The 12,862-nt window shown below is 44.4% G+C and overlaps 1 protein-coding gene across 1 annotated transcript in view; it reads right to left on the reverse strand.

Annotated features, from left to right (window-relative positions):
* The window catches only part of LOC118782798 (seizure protein 6 homolog), a 202,396-nt gene that overhangs the window by 29,913 nt on the left and 159,621 nt on the right, over window positions 1-12,862 (reverse strand). Inside the window, exons 8-9 of the mRNA XM_036536360.1 lie at window positions 9,896-10,090; window positions 2,237-2,375 (exon numbers count right to left, since the gene is read on the reverse strand). Coding sequence (XP_036392253.1) covers window positions 2,237-2,375; window positions 9,896-10,090 — 334 coding nt within the window. The remainder of the gene's footprint in view (window positions 1-2,236; window positions 2,376-9,895; window positions 10,091-12,862) is intronic.

Here is a 12,862-nt window from a genome sequence, read left to right on the forward strand (position 1 = left end):
TTACGATTCAAAGGGTAGCGATTCGATTACAAAAAGATTCTTGATGCATCACGATGCATCTTGTCCTCCATGTTTTTTTATTTATTGATACAAGAATACAAGCCCTCAGATTTGAACTTTTTTTAGTTTTCAACTTTTTGTTTAACAGCTGTTTTCAAAAATAGCGGTTGTAAATTAGCGGTTATGGTTATTTGTTTTTCAGTTGAATTATATGTAAAGTTCAAGAAAATCCACTGTTTAAAAGACGTTTTTTTTTTCAACCTTTTCGCGTGTACGTTCACACCGGTGTGGTTTGCCGTTTAACGCGTATGCTAAAATTCTAGCTAATTTTAGCTTTGAGGAAACAGGAATTTAACATTAAAAATATAGCAAATGCTAACTGAAAACTATAAGAAGCTTAATAACGCTAAAAATCAGCAAGAGTTTCCTCTAGTCATTACAATATTAAAAATTCATTGATTATATTTTTCCTAAACATGAAATATAGTTAAATGTGCAGGGCGAGACATGGTGAAAAAGGTTTGTAACAATATAACGATTAGGAATTATTAGTTTAAGACAGGTATAGCAGAGAACGGGAGAGTTCGCTCTGTAGGTAAGTTTTAATCCTCAGTTTTGCGACAGAAATAAAGACTGAGGTATTTGCAAAACAGGTAGATTTAAAAATAATTTTTATGTGTGCGCCTAAATTAAAACATGCTTTCACTGGGCGGTATAGTGTGATTAAACAAGCTGTTTTTCCTTTAAATCAGGCCCACGGCGCTAATATAATAATTAGAATAAACCCATCCTTCATTTTTGCACTCTCTGGCTGACACTCCTTGAAATACACATTCATCAGTTCTACGGTTAAGTTGATCCCCGGGGAAATCCCCGCAAATAAGTAATAAATATATATATTTTTTACGTTATAGCAGAGACACTGGAATTATAGTGTGTGTGTGTGGCAGGATGCGCCCAGCTGTCTGTGTCGGGGGCGGTTTAAATCACGATGCCGGCTCAACATCATGATATCTGTCAGCCATCGGCCAACCCTAGTTCTTAGAACTAGTCCCACCGGTTTTAGCATGCGTGCTAAACGGCTAATCACACCGGTGTGATCGTACGCGCGAAAGGGTTAATTACAGTTTTTAAGAATCGATTATTTTCTTTTTCTGCATCGATGCAGAATCTTTCATTTTCGCATCACGATGCATCGTAAAGACGATTATTTTCCCCAGCTCTAACATACACTCATACACACATACACATGCACGCGCGCACACATACACACACACACACACACAGTCACATAGACACACACACATACATACATATATACATACACACACACACACACACTGACTTACACCATCACACTCATACATACCATCACATACATACACTCATACTCACATATGCACACACACTCACATATGCACACATATAATGAAACACTCACATACAAGCGCACAGATACTCACACACTCACAGCGTTATGAAATTTCATGTGGCTTGCACCACACTTACATCAGTCACTCTTCCTGCATGTCAGGACTAAGCCTCATATTTTTCTCCGGTAATGACAGGTACTCTGTAGTACTTTACCAGAGCCTGCCCTACATACACAGACACACATCACATTCATATGCACCTCATACAGCAGCATTACCATTCCTAAACATATGTTACCACTTATTACCACCCAGATCAAACATCATGAGGAAAAATATGCCTTGAAACAGCACATTATGCTCTATGGCACTATGCCCTATGTAATCAGCCATGAATGTTTTCAGTATTACACATCATGGTTTACAAAGTCTATATAAAGATGGCACATCTAGACTAATCTAAGACAGGTGTCTCCATGTGTGTCTCTCAGGGACTCTAGTTCACTGATTCTCAATCCTGCTCCTGAGGGCCCCCTGCTCTGCAGGTTTTCCATCTTTTCCTGCTCTACCTACCAGACTGAACTCATCAGTGGCACTTTGAGCTGAGCACACCTGATTTAATCAAGAGCATGCACACTAATTTCAATCAGGTGTGTTTGGAGCAAGGCTAGATAGAAGATATGCAGGACAGTGGGCCTCCAGGAGTAGGATTGAGAAACACTGCTCTAGTTCACTTTAAGAGTAGGCTAGTGGAGGTAGGGCAGTACCAGTTCACCCTGTTTATCCCATGTCCTGACGGCATTATTGCAGTTGTGCTGTTCCAGCAGCAGTATCTATATATGTGAGTATGGAGCGGCACTTACAGTTGAATGTCCAGCATGATCCTCTTGTCCTCTTCCACGTGGATGCCCCAGATGCAGTCCTGGCCTCTGTCATAGGCCTCGGGCCAGTTTGGGGACAGCACCACCCCCGCGGAGTCTGTGATCTCCCCACTGCACACCGCTGTGAAGGAGACGCAGACGCACTGAGATACATGCACATTCACACATGCGCACACACCCTCACTCAGATATGCTGAGATACACACATACCTACAGACACCATGACTGAGATATTCAGAGATACACACACCTACACACACCATCGCTCAGATATACTGAAATACACACACACCATCACTCAAAGATGCTGAGATATACACAGATGCACACACAGACACACGCATTCACAAAAAAGACCTATATTAGCAGACATACGCAGACACACATCCACACAGACATACATGCACACACACATACACACACACTATCTGGCTCGGTAACACCAGTGGAGAGGTACAGAATGTTATTAAAGTTTATTAATATTGTTCAGCAAGAAGTACAGCGAACGCACGCATTTCCATGACTGCGAGAGAACCACACTGATGTTTCGCTGAACTTTTTTCAGGCTGGTTTTCTCCTCAGTCTCTGGGACATCAGAGTGGTCTCACCAGACAATGCAGCCTCCACAGGACATAAGTCAAATTCCTGGATCCTATTTATGCTTCTCTCTCAGGTGCCACATGCATCAGACTGTCACACATTATGGTCATGGTCTGCACACAAAAGAGCTGTTGATTGGATTTACTGGACCTTAGACTAGCATGACTAGCGTGCTGCATCTAGCCTGGCAGATGCTGGTTTAGCCCTATTGCCTGAACTGTGGCATGCTGGGCCCAAAAAGTGGCATTGTCCACAGTATAACATTGGAAACCTGCAAACTTTCATGAGGAAAGTAACAGTGAAATGAAACTGTTTTGGTGCCCTGCTGAAGGTAAAAGGCAAAGATATATGGTCGGTTTGAGATTTCTGGTATCACAGTGTTGGCTCTTGGTGAATTGATGTTCTCGCAAGCTAACTAATAAACTGTTACACAAAGAACTTCAGTCTGGAGCGTGGTCGAAGATGAGGTAGAAACAGGTTTTATTGATGGTCTTCAATACAGCAAGACTTCATACATGAAGGTCGGCTTCAGGTACTACACGCACTAAGTCTCACTTAGAGTCTTAAGCCTTGCACACTCGTCCTCACGCTCAGTCTGTCTCTAGTGCGGCTAGGTAATTCTCGCACCCACACCTAGATATATGTACACGACTCTGGTCCGTGCCACGTTGTTGTTGCGTTGCTTCTGTACTAAACAAAGAACAAAGAACATCTTATACCATCCCTGAGCTGTCCAGAGTGGTTAATTATAACTGTCCTTGCATCGCCTAGAGTCTGGCGCCTAATTGGAAAAACATTGCTTCTGAAGGTATCTCTAGATTGATAAGGAGTACACTCTGACCCAACTCCTCTTTGTCACAGACACTGACAAGGGAGGCAGAGTGGGAGAAAGTTCAGCCGGGTAGAGAACCCCTATATCACCTAAGAACAAAACCTTTATTATAAAAGAAGCTTCTAGGAACTGAGGTACCTTGGTTGTGCTGATCATCCCAAATGGTTAAACATGTCATGACTAACCTAATACTGAACTACAGCTACATGAGTGATTTCTACAGCTATATGAGTGCTCGAAATCATAGGCCTCACCGTTGGGACGGCCTTGTGCCACGTACACACTTTCAGTGTGCCTTGTGTGCATGATTAGTTCAACATAGCAGCATCTCTTGGAAAGTAGGCCACAGGTCACAACTCCGTGAGCGGCCTAAAAACTACACAGTCACATTATACACTGTGCATACTAATTCTACCAAACTAATCAGTCTACCAATATAATGAGCACTAAATAATCACCACTATTCTTCAGTCCCCCGTCTGATCATTCCCAAACTCATCAATGATCACAAAAAAGGAAAGTGATTATATGTGATAGATAAAGTGATTATATATATAAGCGAAGCGAATCTTATACTCTCAAGAGCATAGGCATCTTGCGTTTCTAGCATTAATAAAAGGAAAGGAAAGCTAATAGAAAAACGAAGTCTCAGTCAAGTTCAACGTCGTTGTCATCTGGGCCACACGTGCAGGTGTCATAGCTCTGCTGACCAAGCAGGTTACACCCTTAAAAAAACAAACATATGCCCAAAATCAAAACAATAAAAGGTGTCACAATCTGAATGATCTGGGGTAACAATTCTCCCGCCCAAGATCCTAACCATGTCTCCCAGCTCCACTTCTGAGATGCTTTTAAGTGGGCCACTTGCTCGTAAATGTCTTGTACATATGTGGTGACATTAACAAACGCATCTGGTACATACGTGCAACATTCTTGTTTCAAAACTGCACATGTTCCGCCTTTATCTGCCAGAATAATGTCTAAGGCTATGCGGTTTTGCAACGTCATTTGACGCACTGAATGTAGCTCCTGATTTATCAGTGTCAATGCTCCTGCTGTATCATTAGCAATTTTGTCTAAGGCAAAAGCCATCTGCCTAATCTCATCTAATGCGACAGTAATACCATAAGTTGGAACTAATGAAGCAAAGAAACGTTGAGTTGGGGTAGCAACAGTTTCTGTGCTGTGGAACACGTCCCTCTTACCTCTATGCTTGATGTTAACCATACGCATAGCTGGTACTACATATGCCGTATAGCACGATCCTGACCATTCAGCAGGCAAATATGAATAAGCATGCTTCCCACAAACATACATTGTCCCATTTGGAGCGGCTTTGTCTTCAGCTCCTAAATTTGGCATTAAAACGAACAAGGATATTACAGCAAAATGTCCATGCCAATGCATCGCTTCCCATGGTCTTAAAGTAGAAAGACTATAGTTACATGAACTTCGTCCCAAAAACATACCCGTACCATTGTTTTCCCAACATAACATACCCTCAGGCGCATAACTCAATTTCACTCGCTCTGGGGGGCTTGATGGAATTGGTCGTGTATAGAAGGTCACGTTTCCCTCAAAGAAGGGGCTTTGTGTGTCATTATATGCTGTAGCATAGTCGGCTAATGTGAATGGAACTGATACGTATGGATATGTGTTAGAAGATGTTGGCAATAACCCACACACCCAACATGAATCTTGTCCCTTTGCCCTAGCATAGCTGTGTGCCATGGCTAGAAATGTGTTATCCCTGTGCGTATCATGATGACTGTCATAATGTGCTTGAACTTTCAAAAACAACACAAACACCACAACAAACCACATATTCATCATAGATGTTATCACACAGAATGTCAATATATCAGTTCATAGATGATCTTGAACGATGTTCCCAAAGATTCTGTCGTCGTCCCTCAGGCACTCTCGATGACAAACGAGGCGATGTCGCAGCTCAGGAGGAGGGTCACTCGATCCACAGGTTGATCCAGGCCAGCTCCTGTAACCTCTGACTGCCCAGGACTCAGAACCCTGAAAGATACACAAACACACAAACACACAGGAAAACGACCAACACATCATAGCCGTAATGACATTTTAAGCGTCCTAACTAACTGTCAATTCCAGTAATTCCACTACTTTCCCCCGTCTGGCCCTCCAGCAGGGTCGTAACACAATGAGAAGTATTAACATGAAACAGCATGAAACATGTCATTTCATGTTTTCTTCGTCTTTAGGTAACCCCTGGAACATACTGCCTCCAGTTCTACCCTCCGACTCTTCCCATAGCGCTGCTGTTGTACTCTCCCTATTCTTTTGGGGGCTCAGCTAATTTACAATGACTTGCATGAATCCATTTCTGCTTCCCCTGCACCTTGACTGCAGCGTCTGTCACCAATAACACCTGATAGGGTCCCTCCCATTTCGCTTCCAATGGTAACCTTTGGGGCTTGTGAACCATGACCCATTGACCAGGTACTAAAGAATGTCCCCCGTCAGGTGGCTGTTTCCACGCCTCCACCACCTGCTGGGCAGCTGTTCGAACTGCTTCAGTCAATTCAGTGCAATAAGAAATCAATTCCAATTCGTCAATTCATTGGCGCACATACGTAAGGTCCGTCGTTCCGTTGTTCAATTGCCGCTGCGAGGGGTTGCATGGAGGGGACTACTCGTGTCCCAGAAACAACTCCAAGAGTTCCCTCTGCTTCTCTTCACTCAGGTTCTTGAATTCCCGAACCAAGTTGTCTTCAGCATCCTTACGTTGTGGACCGTTGCCTTTTCGGTTTCCCGTGCGGCATTCTCTAGCCCAATGTCCGTACTTCCCACACTTCCTGCAGGCTCCTGTCTTGCCCTTCTGATTCTTCTGCTTCTGTGCAGCCACATTGCGGATCTTGCATTCAAGATCTGTTTCCACTCTTCTTGCTGCTGTCACCAGGTCTTCAAATGTTGTGCGGTTATCTTCCCATCCAGGCGTGCTCAACTTGACCGCCTTCCGCACTTCAGGTAACAGGCCTTGCATGAATGTTGCCTTCAGTGGGCCATTCGCATTCCCTCCGATGTTCCGTTCATTGAGGCCTTCTATTCCAGAATGTCTCAGGAACAGCTTGGAAAACCGGTCTGAGTAGTCATCAATTGCTTCTCCGGCTTTCTGGATGCAGGCAGCAACTTTTCCCCAATCTGTTGTTGCTCTTGTAGCTCGTTGGATCCACAGACGAATTGCTTCCCAGGCATTACCCAAATTCTGTCTATCATCTCCCAATGCTGTTTCAACTTCATGAGTCACTCTAGCGATTTCAGCAGTGTTAAGCACTGTACACAGTAACTGAAGGCCATCACTGGGATGCAGGCGATAGATGTGACGCAAACGCTCAATTGTTGTCCAAGTCTCCATCCCTGCCTTGCGTGGATGCTGCAGGCCTTTGGACCACTTATCAATTTCTTCTGGCTTGCATGCTTTGTGAGCGTAGATCATCTGATCCCCGTGCCTTTTCACCACTAGGGGCCTTAAGCGCCTTTCACTGTTGGGCTCAGAATCATCTGCAACAACCGTGCTTTCCTCGTCATCATCACTAGAGGCGCCCATTGCCATTGCTCTGAATGCATATCGTCTTTCAAACTGAACTGCTTCCTCCATTTCCGCATACGGGTAGACACTGTAGGGAGGAGCAGTGGGGCAGGCGTGAGCTCCCCTTTCAACTGTAGCTCCGCCCCTGCAGTAGGGCTCCTGCTCCTTCCCATTTTCTCTCAGTCTGCCTCTGAGCTCCGACAGCTCCTCTTCTAGCCTCTTGCATTTCACATTCTTTTCTCTTATCTCCTCAGCCAACGCCCTGACATTTTCTTTCTCGTGACTCAATTGCCTCTCAGACTCCGAAATTACTTGCTTTTCGTATCTTTTCCGCAATTGACCCAACACCACCAAAGTTAATGGCACTCTTTCTTTTTCAGGCACACGTTGCGACTTTCCCCAAGCTTTCTTAACATCATCAATTGGCCACACACCACCAGATTCAAGCTCAATCCCATACTTTTGCTCAATCTCTTTTTCAACTTGTTCCAATTTAAAAGTGGACCGCAAATACGCCGTACTCATTGCCACCATTGTCTCAAAATCAACATCGGGCGCAGCTCTCCCACCCTTCTCAGTAGTAGGAATCTGCTCCGTTTTGTCAGCACCAGGTTCAGAGTTTCCCTGAGCACCCGCCATTATCATTAATCTCAGGCTGTTGTCACACCAGTGCTAGTTCTCTCACTAGGAAAACTCAGATGTCTTTTACACACTACTCTCCTCCTCCCGGAGAGTTTCACTCCGTCGGTTGTTTGAATAGAGCTCTTTATCCAAACACCGTAAACCACAAGATATATACACACACACTCACTCGCTCACTATCGACAGTACAAAAACACATAAAACAAATAAAACACATCAACGTCTAGACAGCTCTTCCGTTCCCTGACGGGCTTCTACAGATCTATTTCAAACTGTAGGAATATCGCGATCTTCCGTGACAAGGCACGTGCATCCACGAATTCAAGCGTACACATACAAATGCCAATTTTCCACCAGTGTACCCTTACTCGTAGGATATCCGCTATAGCGCTCTCCCAAAGGAGCTATGCATTTAACCGGTCACTACAGACTCTTTTTCTCTGCAGTCAAGGTGCACCACACACTTTGCAGTTTGCAAATTTTCTTTCACCCTCGTGTACACATCAAACATACAATGATTACAGCTCCCTCATTGTAGGCACGTATCTTCACAGTTCTTTGTCTAACTGTTAGCCTTTACTTATAGTGTTACATGTACTCTGTAAATGTCTCGGTTCTTTCTGGAACCCAGCAAGGTAAGGAAAGGGGCTCACCAATTGTTAGAGAAGATCAACAGATGTTGAAAGCGCGCAAGTGTCTTCTCTTCACTTTCTGGCAGGATCTCTCCTTTTCCTCGTGGATCCGAGGTTGCTGCGGCCACAACGCAGAGTACTAACCACTATACGATCACGGCCCCAAGTTGTTGGCTCTTGGTGAATTGATGTTCTCGCAAGCTAACTAATAAACTGTTACACAAAGAACTTCAGTCTGGAGCGTGGTCGAAGATGAGGTAGAAACAGGTTTTATTGATGGTCTTCAATACAGCAAGACTTCATACATGAAGGTCGGCTTCAGGTACTACACGCACTAAGTCTCACTTAGAGTCTTAAGCCTTGCACACTCGTCCTCACGCTCAGTCTGTCTCTAGTGCGGCTAGGTAATTCTCGCACCCACACCTAGATATATGTACACGACTCTGGTCCGTGCCACGTTGTTGTTGCGTTGCTTCTGTACTAAACAAAGAACAAAGAACATCTTATACCATCCCTGAGCTGTCCAGAGTGGTTAATTATAACTGTCCTTGCATCGCCTAGAGTCTGGCGCCTAATTGGAAAAACATTGCTTCTGAAGGTATCTCTAGATTGATAAGGAGTACACTCTGACCCAACTCCTCTTTGTCACAGACACTGACAAGGGAGGCAGAGTGGGAGAAAGTTCAGCCGGGTAGAGAACCCCTATATCACCTAAGAACAAAACCTTTATTATAAAAGAAGCTTCTAGGAACTGAGGTACCTTGGTTGTGCTGATCATCCCAAATGGTTAAACATGTCATGACTAACCTAATACTGAACTACAGCTACATGAGTGATTTCTACAGCTATATGAGTGCTCGAAATCATAGGCCTCACCGTTGGGACGGCCTTGTGCCACGTACACACTTTCAGTGTGCCTTGTGTGCATGATTAGTTCAACATAGCAGCATCTCTTGGAAAGTAGGCCACAGGTCACAACTCCGTGAGCGGCCTAAAAACTACACAGTCACATTATACACTGTGCATACTAATTCTACCAAACTAATCAGTCTACCAATATAATGAGCACTAAATAATCACCACTATTCTTCAACAGTGACATGACAGAAATAAAAACATGTGCCAGTCCTGAACACACCAGCCACTAAATAAACTCAATTGAGCCACTAAACTCACTATGTGTGATGAGTGATTTAATGATGAATTAGGCTCTGTTTTTTTCTGCTTGTGTGGTTTTGGTTGACCTCACTCTCCATACCATTCTGCATTCACACACTTCCGGCCTGGTCAGATTTTGTTCTGATTTGATCCGGTTCAATTTGATTCAGTCTGGTTTGGCCCAGTTTGACCCAGGCCATGGCCGTGGTACCCACCTCTACAGGCCGGCTCTGTCTCATTCCATTGTGGGTTGCTGGGGTCCATGCACTCCATGGTGACAGAGCCCTGCTCCAGAGTGTAGCCAGCATCACAGGCGAACTCCACCACTGCGCCCACGGCGAATGTGGCATCGCTGCTGGTGAAGTTGCCATATTTGACAAAGGGCTCATAGCAGTGGCCCTTGGCAAAGGCTGGCAGGGGAGAAGACACACATAGACGACTCAGGACTGCAGCTCCGTCCCCTGCTGGGATGCACCGGGTAGGTCTTCAGACCCCATGGCATGAGACCTCTCAACACATATGCTAAAACTCAGCATCATCCCCTTTCCAGACAGTGTGTGGAGGAGCACTGTCCAATCACTGATTTACCCTCTGACATATTTCTATTTACAAGGTGCATTCAGGAAAACTACCCACCCCCAATCTCTGTATCTCTCTCTCACTTCTTTAACTTAGCATCCTCACCAACAAATGAGTGCACTTTAGAATTCCAAATAAGCATACTGTACTTGGGGAAAACTGCATTTAATTGCTCAGTACGTTTGCCTGTACACACTTCAAAGCCAGCTTAACTTGAACCCTCACTCCTCTGAACCACTTTAAATTTGTTATCCACAGCCTGGTGACTGAGGAGTGGAAACTATTTTAGAATTTGTTTTTCACTAAAATGAATAAAGCAATTGTTTGTATTGAGGGAAAAAAAATGTAAGACTTGCATCTGTTTGTTGTTCACAGTTAAAATCGCTGATTCATTTTAGGTCTAAGTCACATTTGCCTCAAAAATTGGGCTCACTCACCCCCCCCCCCCCCCCCCCCCCCCAAAAGGAAGCAGAGCCTGCCGAATAAACATAAACGAGCATGCTTAACGAGGCCCTGGAGACACACGTAACTGTAATTGTTACCAGGGACTGGGAGAATCACAGAGTGCTGGATAGACTTTGAAGACATTGGTTTAGAGGATTTGGCCTTGGTGCACCTCTCCAGATTATTATCATTCATTTAATGGTTAGGCACACAACCTTATCTGAGACAATTTACACAACATGCATTTTTATATCACATCCAAACAATTCCCAGTTAAATAGGGGCAGCAGTTTGGTGCAGGTGTAAGGAGCAGGGATTGTAACTGAAAGGATTCTGGTTCAATTCCCCACTGGGACACTGTGGTTGTACCCTTGAGAAAGGTACTTAATGCACAATCACCTCAGTATATATCCAGCTGTATAAATGGCTAAAATTGTAACCTGTGGATAAGAGCGTCTGCTAAATGACAATAATGTAATGTAATACCAGTACCTCACACAACCGCTAACCAGGGACTTGTCCTGGATATGTTACACCACTACAATCACTCTACCACAGTACATGTGTATGGCCTAGGGTTTTCAAACTATCACTGTTTAGCATTCCAGCGGGTGCCACTGGCAGACATGTGCAGGGGGAATTGGCCAATTACAGACACCTGTCCAGCCTCCCATCCTTCTCAGTGCCCATGCATTATTCAGCCACATCGCTGCACATTATATCACTGAAGGCATAATAACAGCACTGACAGATGTCCTGATCCACAAAATCACCGCTTGCATGTTTCTGAATGTCAATCAAAGCCTGAAAGGGGTTTTTGTCCCTGCTGGTGGTAAACAGGGACTTTTATGACACACAAAGAAATGTATGTGTATGTGTGTGTATACACAGTGACTGACATGTATGTATGTGTGCATGTTTCATAGTGATTGACATGTATATACGTGTGTGTGTATATGTGTGTGTGTGTTTATTTATAGTAATTGACATGTGTAGCTGATGGTCTATGCACACTGTTTGACAGGGCCTGAAATTACACTGATGGAAGTGAAGAAAGATTGTTTACCAGTTTCTCATTGTTGAGTCCATTAACATAGTTCAAAACAACCACTCAAGATGCATTAGCACAAGTACAATTATAGCAGAGACTAACAGGGTTTCAGCAACCTGACTGTTCATCTGGGCAATGATCATGTGAAGAGATCTGATTTGATGGTGATACTTGTGCTGCTCAGTGATTGGTGGATCAAGAAGAGTGCTTTTCTCTATGTGTGGCTGCGCTTGGAGAAAAGCTGGAGAGGCTGACAGCACAAAACAACCAGTGAGAAATAAAACTGCATGGAGCTTCACATCTCAACTCTGAGGCAAGAACACCTGCAAGCTGGATCTGTTTTAAAAAAACGAAACAGACCGGCAGTGCTCTCTGAGTTTTTTTGGATTGGTGCAAAACACAGGCGGGGGAGGGGGAAGGCCTGAGGCAAGCTTCGCTGTCTACATGAGCGCCTGAGGGGCTGTTACGGGGCACGTGTTTCCAAAAACAAGTACCCCTCCCTCCTGCGTGGGCTCACGGCACAGGTCTGGGGGTTCATTTAGAAGCTGACAGAGTGGATGCTGCTGGAGAACAGCCTGGCCGACACCATACCACTGAGCCGTCATTCCTAGCTGCCGTTACCTTTTCCTCTGTGACCATGGATGTGGACCTTTTCCTCTGTGACCATGGACCAGCTCATGAGAGTGGCTGGAACCATCAACGACCATCAAACGGACTGTGGAAATGAACCCTGACTGCCTCATTACATTACACTGCCTTACAGTCATTTACCAAACGCTGTTATACAGAGTAACTTACACACATGTAAGTTACTATTTTTTATCCACTCATGAAGAAACCGTGGGTTAATTACCTTTCCCAAGGGCACAACGGCAGTTCCCCAGTAGGAAATTGAACCAGCAATCTTTTGGTTACAAGGGCTGCTCCTTACCATTACATCACAATGTTGCACTACATTAGAGCCTCTCAGAAATTGCAAAGCACTCAGGGGATGCATACAAAGTAGTATGGCCTCTGTATGGTCCACAGATAAAGAGCTACCGCTGCTATGGTCATCAAGCTTCCTCTATACATTGTAAAGAGCAAATTTCCTCTCATAAAAGCTCAT

Source organism: Megalops cyprinoides, chromosome 9, assembly GCF_013368585.1.
Source record: "Megalops cyprinoides isolate fMegCyp1 chromosome 9, fMegCyp1.pri, whole genome shotgun sequence".
NCBI classification, from domain to species: domain Eukaryota; kingdom Metazoa; phylum Chordata; class Actinopteri; order Elopiformes; family Megalopidae; genus Megalops; species Megalops cyprinoides.